This window comes from Hyaena hyaena, unplaced genomic scaffold, assembly GCF_003009895.1.
Source record: "Hyaena hyaena isolate Hyena2069 unplaced genomic scaffold, ASM300989v1 scaffold_40, whole genome shotgun sequence".
Taxonomy (NCBI): Eukaryota; Metazoa; Chordata; class Mammalia; order Carnivora; family Hyaenidae; genus Hyaena; species Hyaena hyaena.
In genome coordinates this window covers 4,764,904-4,789,254 of record NW_024080672.1, presented here as the reverse complement: position 1 = coordinate 4,789,254, position 24,351 = coordinate 4,764,904, and the positions used below count along the sequence as shown (strand labels likewise).

At 46.5% G+C, this 24,351-nt stretch overlaps 1 protein-coding gene across 3 annotated transcripts in view; it reads left to right on the top strand.

Moving 5' to 3' along the window:
* Positions 1-24,351, top strand: part of NOD1 (nucleotide binding oligomerization domain containing 1) — a 65,194-nt gene that overhangs the window by 13,867 nt on the left and 26,976 nt on the right. For all 3 annotated transcript variants that reach the window (XM_039229859.1, XM_039229857.1, XM_039229858.1), the window contains exons 2-6: positions 11,710-11,806; positions 13,503-13,814; positions 14,886-15,060; positions 18,492-20,316; positions 23,138-23,221. In XM_039229859.1, coding sequence (XP_039085790.1) covers positions 13,614-13,814; positions 14,886-15,060; positions 18,492-20,316; positions 23,138-23,221 — 2,285 coding nt within the window. In that variant the 5' untranslated portion in view covers positions 11,710-11,806; positions 13,503-13,613. The remainder of the gene's footprint in view (positions 1-11,709; positions 11,807-13,502; positions 13,815-14,885; positions 15,061-18,491; positions 20,317-23,137; positions 23,222-24,351) is intronic.

Sequence of the window (24,351 nt, the reverse complement as noted above, 5' to 3'; positions counted from 1 at the left end):
CCTAGTATTCGTGTGCTGGGGGTTTCCTGGGACTCAGCGTGGCTCACATTCACACTCCTGAGAGACAGGGGCTCTGAGCGTGTGTCCCGGTCACCTCCCCCTGCAGAGGGCTTCGGGGGGGCCCAAGGAAGCCCTGTTGAGCACTACACACTAGGCTGGTGCTCTTGGTTCATTGCTCATTTGGCGTGCTCACCACACTCGAAATCTCGTGCTCTGTCCGTCTGCCCTGCCGTGTCATAAACTCCGTGACTTTGGGAAGATAGTTAATCCCTGTGTGTCTCAGCTTCCTCATTTGTAATTCGGCCCCCAGGGTTGTCCTAAGAATTGAGTGAGGTAATAGAGAAGGTTAAATTAGATGATAATTACTGAGTATTTACTTGATGCCTGGTCTAGACACGTTGAATCATAACTCAGTCCTTACAGCAACACTTTGAGGCAGGGGCTGTCACTGTGAGGAAACTGAGGCACAGAGAAGCCGTGGCTAACGTGCTAATGAGTTGGTTGGGGCGGAGGGCAGGGTTTGAAGTCAGTCCCGCGGCCTGGCTGGCTCCAGAGACCACATCTAGCCCTGCGTTATTGAATCTCTCGCAGGCGCTCAAAGGCCTTGGCTGGACGTAGGCCCCTCATAAAGTGCTTACTCAGCATCAGTGATGGTCCTTCTGTGCCCTGCGGGGGCCGCCAGGCAGTGCGGCACTTGTCACCTGCCCTCTGGAGAAGGACACAGGAGGCCGGCATCCTGGAGTCTTCCCAGTGCCCCTCCCCCGCCCGTTCCCTGGCGGCCCTGCTGCAGGCCCTGTTGATGAGAGCGTGTTGTCTTGCCATTGGCTGAGGATGGAAGCTTCTGGATTTGCTGGGGGGTGGGGGGTGGTTCAGGCCAGCAGGGCCAGGCCAGCAAAGGTGTTACCACCAGGCATCCTCTTTGATCCTTTGTCTGGCACATGAATTTCGCAGCCATGGGCCTTAAAAGATCAAAGAGTGGCAGGTGGCTCTTATTTTTCTTTAAAAAATAAAAACCAGGGAAATAAAGCATCTGTCAGAAACCAGCTTCTGCAGCTCAAAAGAGGACCTTGTAGAAACACAAGAAAACGGTAAAGGTACAGCAGGTATATATGCAGTGTGATGCCAACATGCAGAAGATTAGGAGAGGCATAACTGCATAGGGAGAAAAGCAGAAAGGGAATACTCCAGAATGTCGACAGTGGTGTAGGTGATTTGGTTTTTTTTTCTTTGATTGATTGACTGATTGCATTTCCCAAGGTTTTCACAGTGAGCAGATACACTGCTTTTATACTAGGGGGAAAGTTATTAAAACATAAAAAGGGACATCTATAGAGATGAGCCTCCTTATAAAATGTTTTTTATCTTAGTTACAAAGAGTGCCCATTTACTGTCAGGGTCCCTGGGGATGGTAGAAAAGGAAGAAAGCCGCAGAACTGGGCAAAATCCCTCTTTAGAAAGTGAAACTGACCATGGGGGAAGGGCCTCCCCATGATTCCCGACAAAAGGGCAACAGATGTCACTTTCAGCCTCCGCATGTGTGTCCCAGTTACTGTTTCCCCAGTTAGGACCCCTTTTTTTTCTTTTTTTTTTTTTTTTCAATTTTTTTTTTAACATTCATTTATTTTTGAGAGAGAAAGAAAGAGTGTGAGCAGGGGAGGAGCAGAGAGACAGAATCTAAACAGACTCTGAGCTGTCAGCACAGAGCCCAAGGTGGGGCTCAAATTCACAGACTCAGAGAAGACCTGGAGATCATTACCTTTGCCAAAGTCAGATGCTTAACCAACTGAGCCACCCAGGCGCCCCCAAGTGGGACTTCTTTCTAACTGATCCTTTCTCCAGTGTGTTCCTGTGACCTCATCACATGCCTTCTGACAGCGGGTCAGCCACAGGGCTTTTCTATTCCCCTCGGGCCTCCCTGGCCTTCCCCAGACTTTTGGCTAAGACCACACTCCATTCTAGGGTTCCAAGATAGAAACCTTTGCTTTGTTTCCTCCATTCTTCTGTTAGGTTGTCTTCTTTGCATTTGGTGAACTGCTGGATTTCTGTTGATTGCTGTTTCTCTGGTCTGTGAGCTCACTTGAGGGCAGGGGTTCAGTGGCCTTTGTGCAAAATGAGTGTAAATGAGCAAATGAATGAATGGAGGTCTCCATTCTCCAAGAGGCCCGCTCACTCTCACTGTGCTCTTCAGAGCTGGGAAGGTGCCACTGCTGAGCCGTTTGCAATAAGGCTGACTTACGGTAGCACTCTCTGGAAAGTGCAGCTTTCTACCACTCCAGACCTACTTCCCCCTCCAGCTTCTCCTGGCAACTGGCCAGCGAAGGAGGGTGTGGGGGCAGCTTAGAAAACACAGCGACCTGAATTGACTGACCGTGAGCTTGTCCTCATCTGCTTGGTGTTCTAAATAAATTCCTGATCTTCAAGAGAAAAGCTCTCAGTTTTGCACTGTGGAATATTATGTTCACTGTGGGTTTTTCATATATGACCTTTATTATATTGACGTGTGTTCCCTCTAAACCCACTTTGTTGAGAGAATATTTGTTTTTCTTTTCTAATGTATGCATGTCAGTCTATACATTTCTATGAGTTCTTTAACTGTATCCCATAAGTGTTGTATTTTGGTATGTTGTATTTTCATTATCATGCAGTTCAAAATATTTTCTAATTTCTAGTTCTTCTTTGACCCGTTGATTTGGGGATTTTCTAGGTATCTTTTTATTTTTGATTTCTAGCTTGATTCCAGCATGGTCAGAGAATATACTCTGAATGATTTCAGTCCTTTAAAGTGTGTTACAGGGCACCTGGGGGGCTCAGTCAGTTAAGCATCTGACTCCTAACTTGGTCTCAGACCATGATCTCACAGTTTCTGAGTTCGAGCTCTGCACTGGAGCAGTGCAAAGCCTATTTGGGATTCTCTCTCTTCTCTCTCTCTCTCTCTCAAAAATAAATAAATAAACTTAAAAAACTGTTTTAAGAACTTGCTTTATAATATGTCAGTTTAATAATGAGGCATTCTGTTGCTGTTGGGTGCATGTTTTATAGACGTCAGTTAGAAGGCTTGTTATTCCATTCAGACTCTCCATATTCTTACTGGTTGTTAATTTTTGTGGTGCTTTTGTTCTTTCAGTTACTTTGAGGATGTATTAAAGTCCTCCATTGTGGGGCGCCTGGGTGGCTCAGTCAGTTGAGTGTCTGACTTTGGCTCACGTCATGATCTCACCTTTTATGAATTCAAGCCCTCGTTGGGCTCTGTGCTCACAGCTCAGAGCCTGGAGCCTGCTTCTGGATTCTGTATCTCCCTCTCTCTCTCTGCCTCTCCCCAGCTTGTGCTCTCTCTCCCTCTCAATAATAAATAAACCTCCATTGTGATTGTGGATTTGTTTATTTTTCATTTTAGGGTTGTCAATTGTTGCTTTATTATTATTATTATTATTATTATTTAATGTTTATTTTAGGGGGCGTGGGGGACAGAGGATCTGAAGCAGGCTCTGCACTGACACCAGAGAGCCTCATGTGGGGCTCCAACTCACAAACCATGAGATCATGACCTGAAGTCAGAGGCTCAATTGACAGAGCCACCCTGGTGCCCCAATTTTTGCTTTATTATTTTGAAAATATATTACTAGGTGCATACAAATTAACATCTTTGTATCAACCTCTAAAACTGATCATTTTATTGTTATGAAATGTTTCTCTACCTCTAGTAACATTCCTTCCCTTATTTAATTTTATTTATGTATTTATGTATTTATTTATTTTTAAAATCTTGGTAGTAACATTTTCATTTAAAAAAATTTTTAAAGGCTTTTTATTTATTTTTAACAGAGAGAGAGAGAGAGCAAGCGAGCATGAGCAGGGGAGGGTCAGAGAGAGAGGGAGACACAGAATCCGAAGACAGGCTCCAGGTCCCAGCTAGCTGTCAGCACAGAGCCCGATGTGGGGCTCGAACCCACAAACCGTGAGATCATGACCTCAGCCGAAGTTGGATGTTTAACCGACTTAGCCACCCAGGCACCCCCTTATTTAATTTTAATATAGCTATGTCAACCCTCTTTTGGTGAAAGTATACCTAAATTTTCTTTTCCTGTTTGGGGAAATTTATTAGTTGGGTATTTGGGATCTTTTCTAATTCCACACAAATTTTAGCATTGCTTGTTCTAGCTCTATGAGGCATACTGGTATTATTTTGATAGGAATTGCATTGAATGTGTAGATTGGTTTGTGTAGTATCAATATTTTAATAATATTTGTTCTTCCAATCCATGAGTGTGGAATGTTTTCCCATTTCTTTGTGTCTTCTTCAGTTTCTTTCATGAGCTTTCTATAGTTTTCAGCATATATATTTTTTACCTCTTTGGTTATGTTTATTCTTAGGTATTTTATGGTTTTGAATGCAATCGTAAATGGGATCGATTCCTTGATTTCTCTTTCTGCTGCTTCATTATTGGTATATAGAAATGTCACAGATTTCTGTACATTGATTTTATATCCTGAGATTTGCTGAATCCATGTATCAGTTCTAGCAGTTTCTTGGCAGAGTCTTTTGGGTTTACCATGTAGAGTATCATGTCGTTTGCGAAGAGTGAAAGTTTGACTTCTTCCTTGCCAATTAGAATGCCTTTTTATTTCTCTTTGTTGTCTGATTGCTGAGGCTAGGATTTCCAACACTATGTTGAACAACAGTGGTGAGAGTGGACATCCCTCTTGTGTTCCGACCTTAGGGTGAAAGCACTAAGTTTTTCCCCCATTGAGGATGATATTAGCTATGGGGCTTTCATATATGTCCTTAATGATGTTGTGGTGTGTTCTATCTATCCCTACTTCGTTGAGGGTTTTTATCAAGAAAGGATGCTGTATTTTGTCAAATGGTTTTTCTGCATCTATTGGGAGGATTATGTGGTCCTTATCCTTTCTTTAATTAATGTGATGTATCAGGGTGATTGATTTGTGGATATTGAACCAGCCGTGCAGCCCAGGAATAAATCTCACTTGATCATGGTAAATAATTCTTTTAATGTATTGTTGGATCTGGTTTGCTAGTATCTTGTTGAGAATTTTTGCATCCATGTTCATCAGGGACACTGGTTTGTAGTTCTCCTTTTTAGTGGGATCTTTGGTTTTGGAATCAAAGTAGTGCTGGCTTTGTAGAATGAGTTTGGAAGTTTTTCTTCTATTTCTATTTTTTGGAATGGTGTTCACTCTTCTTTGAATGTTTGGAAGAATTCCCATAGAAAGCCTTCCGACCCTAACTCTTATTGGGAGATTTTTTATTACTGATTGAGTTTCTTTACTGAGTATGGGTGTGTTCAAGTTTTTTATTTCTTCTTGTTTCACTTTTGGTAGTTTATATGTTTCTAGGAATTTGTCCATTTCTTCCAAATTGCCCAACTTATTGACATACAACTGCTCATAATATTCTCATTATTGTTTGTATTTCTTTGGTGTTGGTTGTGAACGTTCCTCTTTCATTCATGACTTTATTTACTTGGGTTCTTTTTCCTTTCTGGTGAGGGGTTTATCAATTTTGTTAATTCTTTCAAAGAAACAGCTCCTGGTTTTGTTGCCCTCTTCTACTGTTTCTTTGATTTTAATATCATTGATTTCTGCTCTAGTCTTTGTTACTTCCCTTCTTCTGCTGGTTTTGGGCTTTATTTACTGTTCTTTTTCCAGCTCTCTTAGGTATAAGGTTAGGTTGTGTAATTGAGACATTTCTTACTTCTTTAGGAAGGCCTGGATTGCTATATACTTCCCTCTTATGACCGCCTTTGCTGCATTCCAGAAGTTTTGAATGGTTGTGTTTTCATTTTCATTGGCTTCCATGTACTTTTTAATTTCCTATTTAATTTCTTGGTTAACCCATTCCTTCTTTAGTAGGTTGTTCTTTAATCTTCAAATATTCAGAGTCTTTTGAAATTTTTTCCTGTGATTGATTTCAAATTTCATAGCACTGTGGTCTGAAAATATGCATGGTATGATATTAATCTTTTTGTACTTGTTGAGGGCTGATTTGTGACCCAGTATGTGATCTATTCTGGAAAATCTTCCCTGTGCACTTGAGAAGAATCTGTATTCTGCTTTAGGATGAAGTGTTCTGAAAATGTCTGTTAAGTCCATCTTGTCCAGTGTGTCATTTAAAGCCATTGTTTCCTTGCTGCTTTTCTGCTTAGATGTAAGTGGAGGTGTAAAGTCCCTAACTATTATAGTATTATTATGAATGAGTTTCTTTATGTTTGTGATTAATCAACTTATATATTTGGGTGTCTCCAAGTTGGGGAAGTGCATATTTACAATTGTTAGATCTTCTTGGTGGATAGACCCCTTAATTATGATATAATGCCTTTCTTCATCTCTTGTTACAGTCTTTGTTTTAAAATCTAGTTTGTCTGATATAAGTATGGCTACTCGAGCTTTCTTTTGATGTCCATTAGCATTATAGATGGTTCTCCAACCACTTACTTTCAATCTGCAGGTGTCATTAAGTCTGAAATGAGTCTCTTGCAGGCAGCATATAGATGGGTCTTGTTTTCTTCTCCATTCTGATATCCTGTATCAAAAGATACATTTAGTCCATTGTCATTTAGTGCCATTGTGTTGCCTGTAGAGTTGGCGTTTTCTGGTCATGTTCTCTGGTACTTTCTTCTCTTTGTTGCTTTTGGTCTTTTTTGTTTTGTTTTTTTCTCCACTCAAAGAGTCTCCCTTAAAATTTCTTGCAGGGCTGGTTTAATAGTCATGAACTCCTTTACTTTTTGTTTGTCTAGGAAACTCTTTCTCTCTCCTTCTATAGTGAATGACGGCTTGTTGGATAAAGAATTCTTGGCTGAATATTTTTCCGAGTCAGCATGTTGAATATATCTTGCCACTCCCTTCTGTTCTGCCGAATTTCTGTGAACAGATCTGCTGTGAATCTGATCTGTCTTCCCTTGTAGGTTAAGGACTTTTTTTTCCCTTTCTGCTTTCATAATTCTTTCCTTCTCAGTGTATTTTGTGAATTTGACTATGATATGCCTTCAGGATGGTCAGGTTCTGTTGAATCTAATGGGAGTTCTCTGTGCTTCTTGGATTTGGATGTCTGTGTCCTTCCCCAGATTAGGAAAGTTTTCCACTATACTTTGCTCACATAAACCTTTTGCCCCCTTTTCTCTCTCTTCATCTTCTAGAACTCCTGTGTTTCAAATGTTATTAACTTTTAATAAGTCACTGAATTCTCTAAGTTTTGTATCAGCTCTTTGCCTTTGTTTCCCTCTTTTTTTCTGCTTCATTATTTTCTGACATTTTATCTTCTTTATCACTGATTCACTGCTCTGCTTCATCCATCCTTGCCATCACAACATTCATTCAAGATTGCATCTCGGTTATAGCATTTTTTATTTTGGCCTGACTAGATTTTAGTTCTTTTATCTCTGCTGAAAGGGGTTCTCTGGTGTCTTCTATGCTTTTTTCAACCCCAGATAGTATTCTGATAATCATGGTTTTAAGTTCTAATTCAGACATTTTACTTATATCTGTGTTGATTAAATCTCTGGCTGTCATTCATTCCTATTCTTTATTTTGGAGTGAATTCTTTCATCTTTTCATTTTGGAGGAAGAAAAAAATTAATAAAAAATAAAAATGTAAAAATTAAAAACAACAAATTAAAGGAAGCTTCATCCTAGGTATACTTCAATCTGCTTGTTGAAAGAAGCTTGATAGGATAGAGAAAAAGAAAGAAAAAGTTTATGGCAAATCACACCTAGCCAGCACCAAGTTTCCCCACACTCTGGCATCTTTGTCCCAATACCAACAAACATGGCTTCTCTCCAGGGTCTGCTGAGACTTTGCCTGTGAGGAGGCCATCTGGCCTCTACCAAATGTACCCCAAGCAGGGGGACTCCTTCTCCCCACATGGCACAGGGAACCCTCAGACTGCTGCCCCCTCCTGGGGCTTTGCCCTACTCCATCATTGGAGCACCACCAGTGACTGAGCTCTGAACCTGCAGACTCTGTCCTCTGTTTATAGAATCCTGGTGGTATTGAAACCTTCTCCTTTCTACCCATCAATGGTTCTGGGGAACAGATTTCTTGTCAAGTCCCCTGTGAGTGTTTTCACTATTTCTCGCCAGCTACTTTCGGTGGGGGATGGAGAGGGAATGCTTTTCTTGTGCAATCCCAATGCACTACACTTTCCCACTTTCTCTATTCTCTCTTTGCACAAATGGCTCCCTACCCTCCACAGAGTTGTGAAGCTCTGTATCTCTATCTCTCTCTCAAAAAATAAACAAACATTTAAAAAAACTTTAAAAAAAGATAAAGGACATTTCTGTCTCCTCCGAAATTTCTCTTGTTTCTCTATGCAGTTAATTTCTCCTGTCTTCCCACCCCAACCACCCCAGGGGACCACTGCTCTGATTTATAGTTCAGATTCCTGGAATTGTATGAATGGAATCATATATTATGTACTCTTTTGAGTCTGTTTTCTCTTACTCAGCATAATATCTGTGATATTCATGTCATATTTCCTTCATATTTATTATTGAATATTGCTCTACTGAATGAATGTACCCCAATTTGTTGATCACTTCACCTGCAGCTGACCTCTGTGGGGGTCATAAGCTACTATATCCCAGCTAGAAGCAGAAGAAAACTGTTTAAAAAAAAAAAAAAACCCACAAAATTGTCAGAATCCCTGAATGTTTTCAGAAGGCAGATTTCTAGAGTTGGAAATATTTGCAGAAGACTGATTTCTAGCATGGGAACTGAACTTTTCACAGGCTCTTGATACATACTGTTAAATGGGTTCCCAGATGGTCTCCACCAGGGTACATTCCTACATCTGGTCTATGAGTGTCTCATTATACTATCAATAGCATTTAAAATTTCTAAAAAATATTTATTTTTGAGAGAGAGAGAGCATATGAGCAGGGAAGGGCAGAGAGAGGAGTCACAGAATCCAAAGCAGGCTCCAGGCACTGAGCTGAAGAGCCTGAAGTGGAGCTCAAACTCATGAATCATGAGATCATGACCTGACCTGAAGTTAGATGCTTGACTGATTGAGCTACCCAAGCGCCCCTCACAAAAATGCTTTGACAAAAAATAGTTCTTAGTTTTAATCTTTGGAAGCATACAAAGCTGTAAATTTGTATGTAATAGTTGAAAGGAATTGTATGCTGCCTCTAAACCAATAAGTCTATAAACCAGTATTTATTTCCTTTCTGAGTTGGCAGAACTGTCAGTGACCTCACTTTTTTAACTACCTGCCTCACTGACTTTCGGTGAAACTAATCTGCAACGCCATTTCATTCATTCTTGACATTGGTATTTAAAATGGAACAGGGACAGGACAGGAGCTCTGATGTCTTCCTACACCAGCTTCCAGCAGTTTCTCTATAGCTGCACCATGCAACACAGTAGCCACTGGCCACGTGCAGTTGGTGAACACTTGACGTGTGACTGGTTCAAACTGAGAAGTGGTCTAAGTGTGAAATGCACACTGGATTTCAGGGCCTTAGCGTGAAAAAAAATGAATGTAAGATATTCCTTTAATTCTATGTTGATTACATATTGCAATAATGTATTTAATATATTGAGTTAAGTAAAATATTATTAAAATTGATTTCCTTTTACATTTATTAATGTAATAATTTCTAGGGCAACTAGAAAATCTTAGATTACACATGTGGCTTGCGTTTCATTTCTAGTCAACAATGTGCTCTATAGTCTTATACAGAATTTCTCTCTCCTGTCTCTAACCCTTTTTTCCTTTGAATGCCTGCCCTTCCCCAGTACTTGCTTTATTTTCCTCAGAGAATCTTCCCTGAGCCTTCCCCTCCACATACTCTTTTCTGGAGGCTCTGCAAACTTTAGTTTAGAAGACCAAATTGCAAGATGGGACTTGGGCCCAGATTTCCATAAGGAGCCTGGGGTGATAGATGGACCCTGGCATTCTGTTACTAAAGCTCTCTGAGGGCAGATCAGAAAGCCAGGAAGAAGATGAGTGGGTGGGGGTGCCATCTAACCCCCTCAGCTCCCAAGAGACCCCCTCCCCACCAATAGGCTCTACCCCCACTTGCCTCTGTCACAAGAGATGGCCTTAGGTGGTAGACGGGCCCTTCCCTGACCTTTTGTTCTGCTATGGTTCTGTCTAGTTTTCCAGCCGCCTCCATTGGCTTACTGTTTTCTTTGGTCGTTTCTTGGACATGCCTCACCAGGATCTCCACCTTCCATCTTCTTGGCTCTGCACCACTGCCCGGGAGAGCCCCACCCATCAGAGCAGGCCTAGCTCACCAAACCTGACCCTGGCCCAACTTTGGTCTTCTGTCTGCCTGGAAGTGACAACTAGACTGGCCTCACTAGGCAGACCCACCTTTTACCGCGAAGATAGTCACAGATCCCCTGTTGGGGCCAGGAGATCCCTGGCTCTGTTGGTATTCCAGATGCCCGTGAACTGAATTTCTCTACAGTGTCCCATGGTATACATTTGGTCTACCCTTGGATTCTGTTTCCCAGGGCAGGTTCAGCTTTCTTCACCCTAAGTTCCTGCTGAATTGAGCTCATTCTGCAAATCTGATTAAACCTCAAACCAGGGCTTTGGAAAGTATAATACAACAGCCTCCTCGCCAGCTGGCTGGCATGTAATTCATCGCTTTGTTTAGGTGGCCGTAAATCAGGAGAATAAAGTTTCTGCCTTTGATGGTAAGCTATGGAAATGTCTGTGGGGTTATTATGGGGCAGGCTGAGGAGAGAGGTCATTGGTTTTGTGGGAATCTCAGGCTCAGAAGAGGCAAGAGCCGTGAGTAAAATGGAACCCTTGTTGCAGATGGACACAGATTAGGTTTGAACAGATGACATGTCATACCCATTACAAGCCTTGTTCTGCAGGAGCTGTGGCCGGCAAAATACTGCATCATGAAGCAGGAAGGCAGTTCCCTTTCCAGTTCTCTCAGATTTAAGATTATTACCAAAAGAAGGTTCAGTTTTGTACTACTGTGTCTTTACTGCCCTCAAATGTTCCTAAGAGCAAACAGGCTTCAGACCTCGGATCTTCCCAGACAGCACAGTTGAACTGGAATCCAACAACATGGTGTTATTTGCAACGAATTTATTTTTGTGTTAACTTTCTATTTATTGAAAATGATAGTTTTCATTTCCAATGGTGATCTAAAATTTTCCTTTAAGATGAATCTGAGTTTTGGGGCTCCTAAGTGGCTTAGTGATCTCAGCTCAGGTCTTGATCTCAGGGTCATGAGTTCAAGCCCCGCATTGGGCCCTATGCTGGGTGTGAAGCCTACTTTAAAAAAAAAAAATTGAATTAATCTGGGTTTTAAAATAGTTTATGGGGATTAAGGAGTGTACTTGCTGTGATGAGTGCTGGGTGATGGGTGACGTTTGGAAGTGTTGAATCACTCTATTGTACACCTGAAACTAATATTACACTGTGTGTTAACTATACTAGAACTAAAATAAAAACTAGAATCTAGGCAGTCAATTTAAAGCACAAAGTTAAGCAAATAAAGTATAGGTAGGACTCCATTATGGCCAACCCCCCCCCCCTAAAAAACGTGAATATGTTGTCTGAATGACATGTAGAAAACACTGTCCTGAAGGAAGACTCCATGGATGGTACCCCAGCATCCTTGAGTTGTGGATTTAAAACTATCTAGTCATCAATTTCATTTGTTCACCATTCATTGCAACAGTGTTTTCAAAGAAAGCTTTTATTTTTCTTGATTTTGCAGATTCCAGAGAGAAACTGGAAGTTGAAGATTTAAGGAGAGAATGTTGTTCTCAAATATTCTGACTGACTTCAAAGAATAATGCCAGAAACTTAAAAAGGTATCATTAACCCCTAATTTAAATTTAATATTATCACCTGGGCATCCCTTCAGGGGCCCAGTTTTCCAAAGCTGTGGATTCTAAAATGGGACATCCAATTGACCTCAGTGGAAAAGGCTGAATTCACATCTAAGAGGGGAGCATACTTCTCGGACAACAGTAACTAACCAATCATTTCCATCCCTGAAAGTTCTTTTTGGTAAAATGTCTTGCCCTCCTGCTGCTTAGAATGTTCGAGTGTACTGTCTCTCGCACAATCACTCCGGTTATAAAAGGAAAGATATTGGGCAGGGTCCCATGGAGAAATCGCTGGAAGGCTTCCAATGTTTAGCAAATTGATAAGTGAAATAAGGAAAATTGGACATGTGTCAAAGACCAGGAGACTCATGTGTGACGTGGGGGAAAAAAATCGAGAACCACCAAACTTGAATGTTAACAGATGTGGGCTTGTGAAACATGAAGGATGTTTACAGGCCTGTCATTTGTGGGGGGTAGGAGGTGGGCGGGGCTCAACAAAAAAAGTTTAAAACCTGTATCTCTGACATCTGTGAGTTTTCCTACCGAGACGAGGGGCTGAGTGGCTAGGTAGAGGCCTTTCTACTTCTAAGATAATGACTCATTTTATATACACAAGGATGAGTGGAGAAGTGGCTGTAGGATCTTAAGGAACAAGAAAGGAAATCAGTGCAATTTAGGGTAGCTCAGATGAACCCAAGGTAGTTTTTTTTAAAGTTTCTTAATATTTATTTATTTTTGAGAGTGCCTGAGTGGGGAGGGGCAGAGAGAGAGAGAGAGACAGAGAATCCCAAGCAGGCTCTGTGCTGATAGCTCAGAACCCACGAACCGTGAGGTCATGACCTGAGCTAAAGTCAGATGCTCAACCAACTGAGCCACCCAGGCGCCCCCAAGTTAGTTTTTAATACCCAGATAAAATGACTTGGGTCCCAGTTTCTACCCGGACAGGAAGTTCAGCGGGTGCACAGGGTTTTCAAGGGTTGCCGGAGAGATGGCCTTTCCTGGTCATTTGCCACTTGGAAGTCCCTCTTGCCCTCCCCTGCCCTGCTTCACTCCACACGTGGCCAATGCTTCTCCTTCATTCCCCGAGGTGTTTGCATATGGCAGACTTTGCCGGAGACGTGAGGGTAGCTGGAGCAGGGGTGCAGGAGGGCTCCGGCACACCCAGAATGGGCAGTAACATGACCGAGACGCCGCTGTGCCCCAGTTCCTGAGCTCTGGCTACCACAGGAGACCTCATGCTGGGTGTCTCCCTCCTCAGGCCATTTTGCGCTCAGACCCTTCCCCCCACAACATCCCCTCCCACACCGTGGTTCCTTTGCTCCCAATTCTCTTGCTCCCCTCTTAGGGTATGTGGACACTTCCAGTCCCGGTTAACCTTTTTGTGGAAAAGAATATATCTTTCCATCTCTATTCCAGGCTAGGGTTGAGGCATGCTTTTATTTAAAAGGAAATAAACAAGTTTTGCTGTGTATCTGCTATATATGTCTGCTCCCCCTCTCTAGGCATGTAACCCCCAAGCAGAAGCAATTCAGTTAGGATTTTTTTCTTTAATACGTCTCAGATCGCCATGTTAAGCACGACTTGTCCTGCTTGAAGTAGAGAAATTCCAGGACCAAAGGGCAGGGAGGGACCCTTCCCATGGCTTTCATTTCACTGGCGCTTCCGTTGGTCTCTTCAGGGGCAGCACTGAGAGAGAGGCGGGCGCCCTGGATCCTGATTGGCCTACTGCCGGGAAGATACATGTAGCCGAAGATGAATTTGGGCAAAGTAGCCGCTTGCTCCTTTAGCCATGGACAAGCAGGGCCACGGTGAGATGGGAATCATTCCGTCAGACTCTCACTCCCATGTTAAATTGTTGAAAATCAACCGGGAGCTTCTGGTCACTCATATCCGCAACACCCAGTGTCTGGTGGACAACTTGCTGAAGAATGACTACTTCTCGTCTGAAGATGCGGAGATCGTGTGCGCTTGCCCCACGCAGCCTGACAAGGTGCTGGTGACAGGGGCTGGGAGCCAGAAGGGGCTTCTCCCGCTGACCTGAGTGAGGGCCTCTGGGACATTAGCACATTGGTGGAATTCCCATTGGGGTCATTTATAAAACAGAAACGCTCGAGTTATCGGCTTATTACACACATTGCACGTTTTGCTTCTGTGTGCGCACTGGGAGCAGACTTCTCTTACGTCTCTGCTCTCCTCGCTCCGTAATGCTTCCCAAACTGGTTGTTTTCAATCCACTTTCGAGTAGGAGGAGGGGAAAAGAAAATGACCATGCCAAACCTTATCAGGGATGCTCATGCAGTGCCCTTAAACCCCAGGGAGCTGCTCGCTGCTGGGTAAGGCTCTGAGAATGACCTTGCCTCTGGCTTGGGAACAGCCGTGTCCCAGGCTGGGTCCACAGTAAAGGCTTTTCCACACTCCCCCGCAGGAGGTCTTAACAACCCTCAGTTTCATGTTAGTTTTGTGTCCTCTCCTGAAAAATAGAATTGCAAGACCAAAAACTCTTTGGTGAAGGAGTGACAGAACTTGTTTGTAACATGATCCTGCCAGGCTCTGGGGAGACCAGAGGGGTTTTGCCGGGGAAGCACAGTAACTGACTTTTGTGATTTTTCACTTGCATTTTAAATAATACAAGAAGGCCCTTTTAGGGTATAACATGGGGGTCTGTTGGCTCCTTGCTGTGTGGCCCAGCACCCACCTCATTATGTCTGAGCGGTAACTTCCTCCCTGCAACACTCCTGGCCAGCAGTAGTGTTAGGTTAAGAGGGACGTGGAGACACAGGAAGAATTTCAGGGGCGGGCACAGCTCTTGTGTGATTCTAACCGTTTTATTTTGGGGTTCATGGAAGCCCCCTGGTTTCTTAGAGCTATGTGGTTTAATTTCTTACTAAAATAGGTCCCCTTCACAGATTCTAGGCCTTCAGTAGGTAGCATCTCACACCGCTGGGTGGACAGGCAAGCTCAAGGCTGTAGTAAGAGCTTAGATCCCTGCATGTGGGCCTTTCTGGTGGGGAGGGGTGTTCGCAAGCGCTAGCTCACCCCCTTGTGTTTACGCCGCTGTCAGGTCCGCAAAATTCTGGACCTGGTACAGAGCAAGGGTGAGGAGGTGTCCGAGTTCTTCCTCTACGTGCTCCAGCAGCTCGCAGATGCTTACGTGGATCTCAGGCCTTGGCTGTCAGAGATTGGCTTCTGCCCCTCCGAGCTCATTCAGAGCAAAGCTGTTGTCAACACAGACCCAGGTATGAGACTGCCCCGGGGTGAGGTGAAGGGGGGGCTGGGAGCGGCGGGTCAGGGGGAGACTGCAGACAGTAAGCAAGCAAGGCCCTGGGGTTTGGGAATGCTGTGGTGTGTGGGCTCAGTAGTGCACGAAGGCATGGTTCACCATAGTCAGCCCTGACGTCCACCTCAGGCGGTAGTAGGCCCAGTGCTGTGTTTTCTGTTGTTCTGTGCAGCCCGGGGACTGTGACTGAACTGAGCTCACGTAGCTGGTCTGATCCATAGAGAGGCGTGTGCAAGTGTGGCAATAGCCTCTCTCATGGTCTCTTGGTTACTTCCTGTTCTGACATCTATAGACATAATGGTTGCACAAACTCAAGGATAAATTTTTTTTCCTCTTTAAAATTTTTTCAAAGATTACCTCTTTAGTTAGGTTTATTTCTGGGTATCTTTTTTTTTATTTTATTTTTAATGTTTATGTATTTTTGAGAGACAGAGTGTGAACAAGGGAGGGGCAGATAGAGAGGGAGATACAGAATCCAAAGCAGGCTCCAGGCTCTGAGCTAGCTGTCAGCACAGAGCCCAATGTGGGGCTCAAACTCACAGAGTGCGAGATCATGACCTGAGCCGAAGTTGGACACTCAACTGACTGAGTCACCTAGGTGCCCGTATTCCTGGGTATCTTACTGTTTTTGGTACAATTGCAAATGGGATTGATTGCTTGATTTCTTTTTCTGCTGCTTTGTTGTTGTATAGAAATGCAACAGTTTTCGGCACACTGGTTTTTATGTTCTGTGACTTAGTTGAATTCATGTATTAGTTCTAGCCTTTTTTTTTTTTTTTTTTTTTTGGTAACTCTTTTGGATTTTCTACATAGAGTATCCTGTCGCCTGCAAATAGTGAACGTTTGATTTCTTCCTTGCTGATTTGGATGCCTTTTATTTCTTTTTGTTGTCTGATTGCTGAGGCTAAAACTTACAGTACTCTGTTAAATAGTAATGTTGAAAGTGGACATCCTTGGCTTGTTCCTGACCATAGGGGAAAGGCTCTCAGTTTTTCCCCATTGAGGATAATATTAGCTGTGGGTCTTTTTTGTTTATGATGTTGATGTATACTCCATCCATCCCTACTTTGTTGAGCATTTTTATCAAGAATGGATACTTTTTCTGCGTCTCTTGAGAGGATCATATGGTTCTTATCCTTTCCTTTATTAACTTGGTCTATCATGTTGATTGATTTGTGAATCTGGAACTAGACCTGAAACCCCAGGAATAAATCCCACTTGATTATGGTGAATAATTCTTTTAATGTACTGTTGAATTCGATTTGCTAATCTTGTTGAGAATTTTTGCATTCATGTCCACCAGGGCCATTGGTCTACACTTCTCCTTTTTAATGGAGTCTTTGTCTAGTTTTGGAATCAAGGTAATGCTGGCTTTGTAGAATGAGTTTGAAGTTTTCCTTCTATTTCTATTTTTTTGGAACAGTTTGAGAATAGATATTGACTCTTCCTTACATGTTCTGGTAGAATTCCCCTGGAAAGACATCTGGCCCAGGATTCTTACTCATTGGGAGATTATATTCTAGGCAAAGGATTGTTCCATCACCCCTATGTTGCCAGTCCTCATTTCCAAAGCACAGCGGTACTGCATTAGCTAATCAATTAGTCCAACAGGTATTACTGATGTACCCACTATGGGCAAAGGCATTGTGCTGGGTGCCAGGGCTTTCGTGTAGAGCAGACCAGAGATGGTTCTTGTTCTCAGGGAGCTCGGAGGCCACTGCAGGAGCCCCAACAGTAATCACATAAATGTGTATTTGCACATGGTGATAAGGACAAGAGCAATCCAAGGTACAGGGAGCCCATGTAATCAGGGCCATGATCTGGCCTGGGAGCCAAGGAGTCTTCTTTCCATGCCTCTCTCTAGTTTGAGATGCTTGTTGAAAACATACCAGCACCAAGGTCCCAGACGCTGACGTTTAAAGAATCTAGTTTGACCTTGAACACAGAAAAAAAAGGACAGTGTCCCAGACAATCAGATGTGTGCTTAGGGAAAACCTGACCAACCAGCAATGTCGGGGCCAAGCTCTGACAGATACCCATGGCCACTGATAGTTTCTTATTCTTACTGCTCCTTCCCGCTTCATTCTGTTTTCTTCCACGGGAGAAAAGAATACTGTTCCTGCCTGTGAGGAATGATTCTTTCAAAAAGATGTCTCCACTGGTTCCTTTAACCAGCTACTTTAGTATCGCTCTTAAAGTAGAAGTCACTCTACAAAGCCAGGTGTGAAAGACTACATATTGTGTGATTCTATTTATATGAAATGTCCAGAAAAGGCAAATTAATAGAGACAGAAGGAAGATTGGCAGGTGCCTAGGGCCAGGGGCAGAGATTGGCTAGAAGTGGGCTTATGATGGAGATGTTTTAGAACTGGATTGTTCTGATGTTTGCATAACTTTGCAAATTGAGTAAAAAATCGTTGAGTAATATACAATGCCTATTGTAAAATATGTGAGTTTATAGTATGTAAGTTATGCCTGCCTCAAGCTATAAAAAGTGTAATTCACAAATTTTAATCAGACAACCAAGTTGAACTCAGTTGATGGGAAAAAGTTATAGATGAATTTGGAAATGGGCACGTATGTCTTATTTTTGTAACTGAATTATAATTAAAATCCCAATGGTATTTTTTAAGTTTATTTATTTGGAGAGAAAGCTCTCATGCATGAGTGGGGGAGGGGCAGAGAGAGAGAGTGGGAGGGGAGGAGAGAGAGAGAGAGAGAGAGAGAGAGAGAATATCCCAAGCAGGCCCCCTGCCACCAGTGTGGAGCCCCATGCAGGGCTTGAACTCATGAACCGTGAGATCATGACCAGAGCCCAAGTTGGACGCTTAACCCACTGAACCACCCAGCACCCCCCCCCCCCCCCGGTATTCGAAAGGAGTTTATTGAACAGCCTTTTGTCTGGGGAAGGACCACCTCCCTCTTGGTGCTAAGGCCCATCTCTAGCTCAGGTTTGCTGAACTCCATGCCCATGAGAGCATGTTACTGTCTGCTCCCCTGTGAGCACGTGCTAAGTCAGTGACCCCCAGTTTGAATAAGGCTAGTTTTCATCTTAGTTTACTGTTGGGTGATTTGGCACACAGCTCATTTACAATCCAGATTAATGTCGAATGTCGTTATTTTCTCACCAAAAGCATTGGCATTTAGTTTTGTGAGACTACCGGTTGTTTTCAGAGCAGTATGATAAGCAGAAGAATGGTCAAGGCAACTTCTTCCCCAACAATAGGAGTTTTAGGGGGTGCCCGGCTGGCTCAGTCAGAGTCAAGAGCATGTGGCTCTTGACCTTGGGGTCATGAGTTCGTGTCCCGTGTTGGGTATAGAGATTACTTAAATACACTTAAAAAAAGGGTTTCAATGGAACTGGCTATGTCCTCCCCACCCCCACCCCAGTGAGCAGGTACACCCAGAAGCTGCGACAGCAACTGGGCCTCGACTCCAAGTTCATCCTGTGCTACGCCCAGAAGGAGGAGCTGCTGCTGGAGGAGATGTACACGGACACCATCGTGGAGCTGGTGGGCTTCCGGAACGAGAGCCTGGGCCGGCTGGGCAGCCTGGCCTGCCTGCTGGACCACTCCACCGGCGTCCTCAGCGAGCAGGGAGAGACCATCTTCATCTTCGGGGACGCCGGCGTGGGCAAGTCCATGCTGCTGCAGCGGCTGCAGGGCCTATGGGCCGCGGGGCTGCTGGACGCCGAGTTCAAGTTCTTCTTCCACTTCCGCTGCCGAGTGTTCAGCTGCTTCAAGGAGGACGACACGCTGTGCCTTCAGGACCTGCTCTTCAAGCATTACTGCTACCCGGAGCAGGACCCGGATGAGGTGTTCGCCTTCCTGCTGCGCTTCCCCCACACGGCCCTCTTCACCTTCGACGGCCTGGACGAGCTGCACTCGGACTTCGACCTGAGCAGTGTGCCCGACACCTCCTGCCCCTGGGAGCCCGCCCACCCCCTGGCCCTGCTGGCCAGCCTGCTCAGCGGGAAGCTGCTCAAGGGCGCCACCAAGCTGCTCACCGCCCGCACGGGCATCGAGATCCCGCGCCAGCTCCTGCGCAAGAAGGTATTTCTGCGGGGCTTCTCGCCCAGCCACCTGCGGGACTACACCCAGAGGGTGTTCCCCGACCCGGCCGTGCGGGACCGCCTGCTGGCGCAGCTGGAGGCCAACCCCAACCTCTGCAGCCTGTGCGCCGTGCCGCTCTTCTGCTGGATCATCTGCCGCGGTTTCCAGCACTTCCACAGTGTCTTGGACGGCTCCACGCAGCTGCCCGACCGCATGGTGACCCTGACGGACGTCTTCCTGCTGGTCACCGAAGTCCACCTGAACAGGACGCAGCCCACCAGCCTGGTCCAGCGGAACACGCGCAGCCAGACGGAGACCTTCCGCGCGGGCCAGGGCGCCTTGCGCTCGCTGGGGCGCGTGGCGCACCAGGGCATGGAGAGGAGCCTCTTTGTCTTCAGCCAGGAGGACGTGCGGGCCGCCGAGGTGCAGGATGGAGAGCTGCAGCTGGGCTTCCTGCGGGCCGTGCCAGAGCAGGGCCTCGCGGGCGACCAGCAGGCCTATGAGTTTTTCCATGTCACCCTCCAGGCCTTCTTTACAGCCTTCTTTCTCGTGGCGGACGACAAAGTAGGCACGCGACAGCTGCTGCGGTTCTTCCAGGAGTGCGCGCCCCCTGGCGTGGCGGCCCCCGAGCCCGGCTTCCCCTCCTTCCTCCCGGTGCGGTGCCTGAAGGGCAGCGGCCTGGCGGGGGAAGACCCCTTCAAGAACAAGGATCACTTTCAGTTCACCAACCTCTTCCTGTGCGGGCTCTTGTCCAAGGCCAAGCAGAAACTCCTGCGGCACCTGGTGCCCGCCGCGGTCCTGCGGCGAAAGCGCAGGGCCCTGTGGGCGCACCTGTTTGCCAGCACGCGGGGCTACCTGAAGAGCCTGCCCCGCCTGCAGGCCGGGGGCTTCAGCCAGGTGCAGGCCATGCCCACCTTCATCTGGATGCTGCGCTGCATCTACGAGACGCAGAGCGAGAAGGTGGGGCGGCTGGCGGCCAAGGGCATCTGCGCCGACTACCTCAAGCTGACCTACTGCAACGCCTGCTCGGCCGACTGCAGCGCCCTCTCCTTCGTCCTGCACCACTTACGCAAGCGGCTGGCCCTGGACCTGGACAACAATAACCTCAACGACTACGGCGTGCGGGAGCTGCAGCCCTGCCTCAGCCGCCTCACCGTCATCAGGTGAGGCCGCCAGGCACGGGGAGCAGCCTGCGGGGCCAGGGTGGGGGAGCTGGGGAGACGCCAGGAGGAGCATCGTGGGGTAGGAGCTCCCGCATTACCCTGGCACCCGTGACCCCTGGTGCTGGGACACCCGAGTCTATTCTGCCTCCGGGTGGCAGAGGGCAGGGGGAGAAGCCCCAGCTGGGTGTCCTTGAATGAGATGCTTAGCCACTCTGAGTCCTCATCTGGAGAAAGGAGAGGCTGGTATCCTAGCGATGACAGTAATAACAACCGGTATTTATTGAGGAAAGGGGAGGTGCATTACAAACATTATCAGATTTAATCCTCTTAGCAACCCTCTAAGGTGGTAGGGAGGGACCCTTCCCTTCATTTTGGCAAAGGAGGGTGTGGCGGCACAGAGATGTTCTCAAGGTCGCACCGCAGGGCCGCGGTAGAGGCGGAATCCTAAAGAACCAACCTTTTGAGATTTATGGGAGGCTCAAAGAGAGCCAGTGAAAGGTTTCTGGCACGTGGGCGCTTCTGTGACTGCATAAAAAGCAGACGGTGTGCCCGCTGGCCTCTGTTACTCAACTCGATCAAAGCCAGCTGCCCTGAGCTGCCGGGAATCTTCGTACAGAATGCTCGCTCCTGAGTGGTTTCCTGTTTGATGGTTTAGAGGAAAGAGGCAGTCTGCATTCTCCTGTTAGCATTTCCTGTATGAAGTACAGCTTGTGAATCTCTGTGATGGTTACGGTTCTCCATAACTTGGCTCATGCATTTCTGAAGAGCAGAGGCGATTTGGAACTGATTCTGGGTATCCTGGTACCCTGGGTACTCTGAGTAGAGTGTACATTATGTGGGGACGGTGGGATGTAGGGAGCCCAGGCCAGCCTTTTTTTCTGTGCTCTCAGCCTAGGGCACTCTCACTGGGGCCTCCCCGTGCTCATCTGCTAAGACAGAGTGCACCAGGGTGGTGCTTCTGCCCCATCTATTGTCGGGTGGAGGTCTCCTCCACAGCAGCGAAGGACAGAGCGGGAGGAAATGGGCAATTTCAGAGAAGCGTTTTGAGCTCCCCGAGACCATGACTTAGGGGTAATTTGGGCTGGGGGTTAGTGAAAACTCAAAATATTGGTGGCTTGGATAGGTTACAAGCTTGCCTTCAGAGAGCAGGGCAGGGCTGCTATGGTGCCTCCATGACCCTCAGGAGCCCAGGCTCCCTTCAGCCTCACAGTGACCTTGCTGCCCTCACTTCCTGATTCCCACCTCCTGGCCCAACATGGCTGCTCAGTTCCAGCCATTCAGTTGACATTCTAGCCTCCAGGAAGAAGAAGGGCAAATTAGGACACACATCATTCTTTTGAGAACTTGTCAGCTATGGCTACTGAGACTTCCGCTTAGATTTCATGGGGGTGAACTTGATCACAGGTGCTGAGTTCAGAAAATGGGGGTTTCTATTTCTAAGAAAGCACAGATATTGGAAGTGACCAGCAGCCTCTGCCAGCAGCCTCTGCCACCCTGGGATGGCCACGCAGTGTGTGGGCACCACGGGAGGAGGGGGCCCGACTAGCTGACCTGATAATTTTGATGTGGCCTAAAAATCAAACTTTTTCAGTCTTTCGCCTATTAGAGAGGTCAGCTTGTTGGCCCAGTTTGTCCCAGGGTTTGTGTTTGTAAATAAAGTTTTATTGGAACACAGCCACACCCATATGTTTACATGTCAGCTGGTTCACACTATGAAATTTTTTTTTTTTTTTTTTTTTTTTACCATTTATTCAGTTTAGAGAGAGAGACAGAGTGCAAGCGGGGGAGGGACAGAGAGAGAAGGAAACACAGAACCCGAAGCAGGCTCCAGGCTCTGAGCTGTCAACACAGAGCCTGACACGGGGCTAGAACCTATACTATGTGAGATCATGACCTGAGCCAAAGTTGGACGCTTAACCAACTGAGCCCCCCACGTGCCCCGCCCCCAGCTGCTTCACAACTATAGAGTCGAATAACTGCAGTAGAGACCACATGGTCCTCAGAGCCTAACATACTTGCTCTGTGGCCCTTTACAAAAAAAGTTTGCTGACCCTTGGATTACTGTCTCACCTATCCCGATCCCTCACTCTCATCCATCCCTGGGCCTCACGTAAACGATGGGGTGAAGGATTAAGAAAATCAGGGTAGTTTGTTACACAGATTACTTGGTAGTGAACAGCAAAAATTATTTCACATCTTAGTCACATCCAGATACCTTGTTGTGTGGGGATTGTGTAGAACAGTTCCCGGGAGTGGCTGGCCCTTGTGCAGGAGAGATCCATCATCTCAAAGGCTCTTTTCTCCTGTCCCCGTCTGTAAATGTGACCTCCAGACGGGGAGGCTGGTGGCCCTTTGGGTGAGACTTCTTGTGGGGACTGTCCAGCCTTCTGCAGGGCACCTGAGAGCCCTGTCCCCCCTCTTGCCATCACTAAAGACAGCTCCACACGTTTCCAAACCCATGGCCCCCGCTGTGCGGTGACAACCACAGAGAAGGCCTGGCTGACGCATAGGCCACCTGCAAATGCGGGCTGTCGGAGGTGGCCGGCTTCACGTGTCCTTTACGCATCTCTCTAGCCCTCGTGCCAAGTCAGGGCTGTGCTGTAGCCTCACCAACAGGCCAGTTCCACGTGGGTCTGCCGGCCCCACGACGCCCAGGCCCTTGAGGAGCCATGTGGCCGACTGTCGTGGCCACTGCCTCCGGGGGCGTTTATTGCGGGGAAAACCCCAGGACCTACCAGCTTCTGGATCCTCGTGGCATGAATGCTTCTCCACAGGGAGCAGCTGCCATGATTCGTTAACCTCCTTCTCTGTTTTGTTTCAGACTCAGCGTAAACCAGATCACTGACAGCGGGGTAAAGGTGCTATATGAAGAGCTGACCAAATACAAAATTCTGACCTTTTTAGGGTACGTATTCCTCAACAGTGCCGGGTCAGTTATGTAGTAATAACACAGGGGAGCGGGGGACTGCCATTCATGCCGGTCCCTGGGGGGCTGGAATGGTGGCCGAGGCACCAGGAAAAGCCCTGGACTGGGGGCCAGGGGTCTCGGGCTCTGCTCTTGGCGTTGGCCAGCAGCCCACTCTTTGAGCAAGCCCGGAAACGTCTTTCACTTGTCTACCGGGATCCTAGTACAGGCAAGTATTTTACAAGTGGTGATCGGGGGTTGCCGAGGGAGTGGCTAGGGCTATATTTCTAAATGCTGGATACTGTTTTTACATGTTAGATTCACCACTGTGGGTCCACAGTCCCTCATCCAGAGCCCTGAGGGCAAAACAGGAATCAGAATTCAGTGTACGTGCTGTGTAGCAGTGAGATGGCCAGTGAGGTCAAGGGCGTTACCCTGGTTTCAAGTCATTTCATATTTCTGCAGCGAAATGTATGAGTATTCAAAGTGTTTGGGATAAAGCCCACAAAATGCTCCACATCAGTCCCCGTAACGGTAAGCTGTGTGTTTTCAGAGCTTTTGGGATTTGAGATGTAGGCGCTGTGGCGCACCCCTGGCCACTGCTGACCGGGAGCCTGTTGTCAGGAGACCCCCACCCCCTACCCTCTGGCTCCAGCCTCACTCTATTGGCTATGGAATAAGGCCCTCGAAGCCAGTGATCCCAGGGTGACTTCCGGCTCAGGAGTTTTGTGTGACTGCAGAGCACTTGAACCCTGTCTGTTTACCACGTTCGGCTTTTTTCTGCCTTATTGTTGAATTGGTATCAGGCGGTAAAATGACCAATGGAGACAGGAGCTTCCAACACTCATTTTCCCCTCAAGATGCCCCTTGTAACCTTAACCGAAAAATACCCATCACCTGCCGCTTCTCTGGTTGCATGTAATCGCCCTAATGACCCTGTGGGGGCGCTGTGATTCTTTCTCCTCATCACAGACAGAAGCAGAGGTTGGGGCAGTGGCGGGAGCTGGCTCTGAACCCGCCCTCGAGACCCCGGAGCCCCCAACTGCTCTCTGTGGGCCCTTCCTCTCTCCTTTCAGCCCAGGCTTCAGACATCAGCAGCCAGCACACACCCACTTAAAAAATGGGGGTCG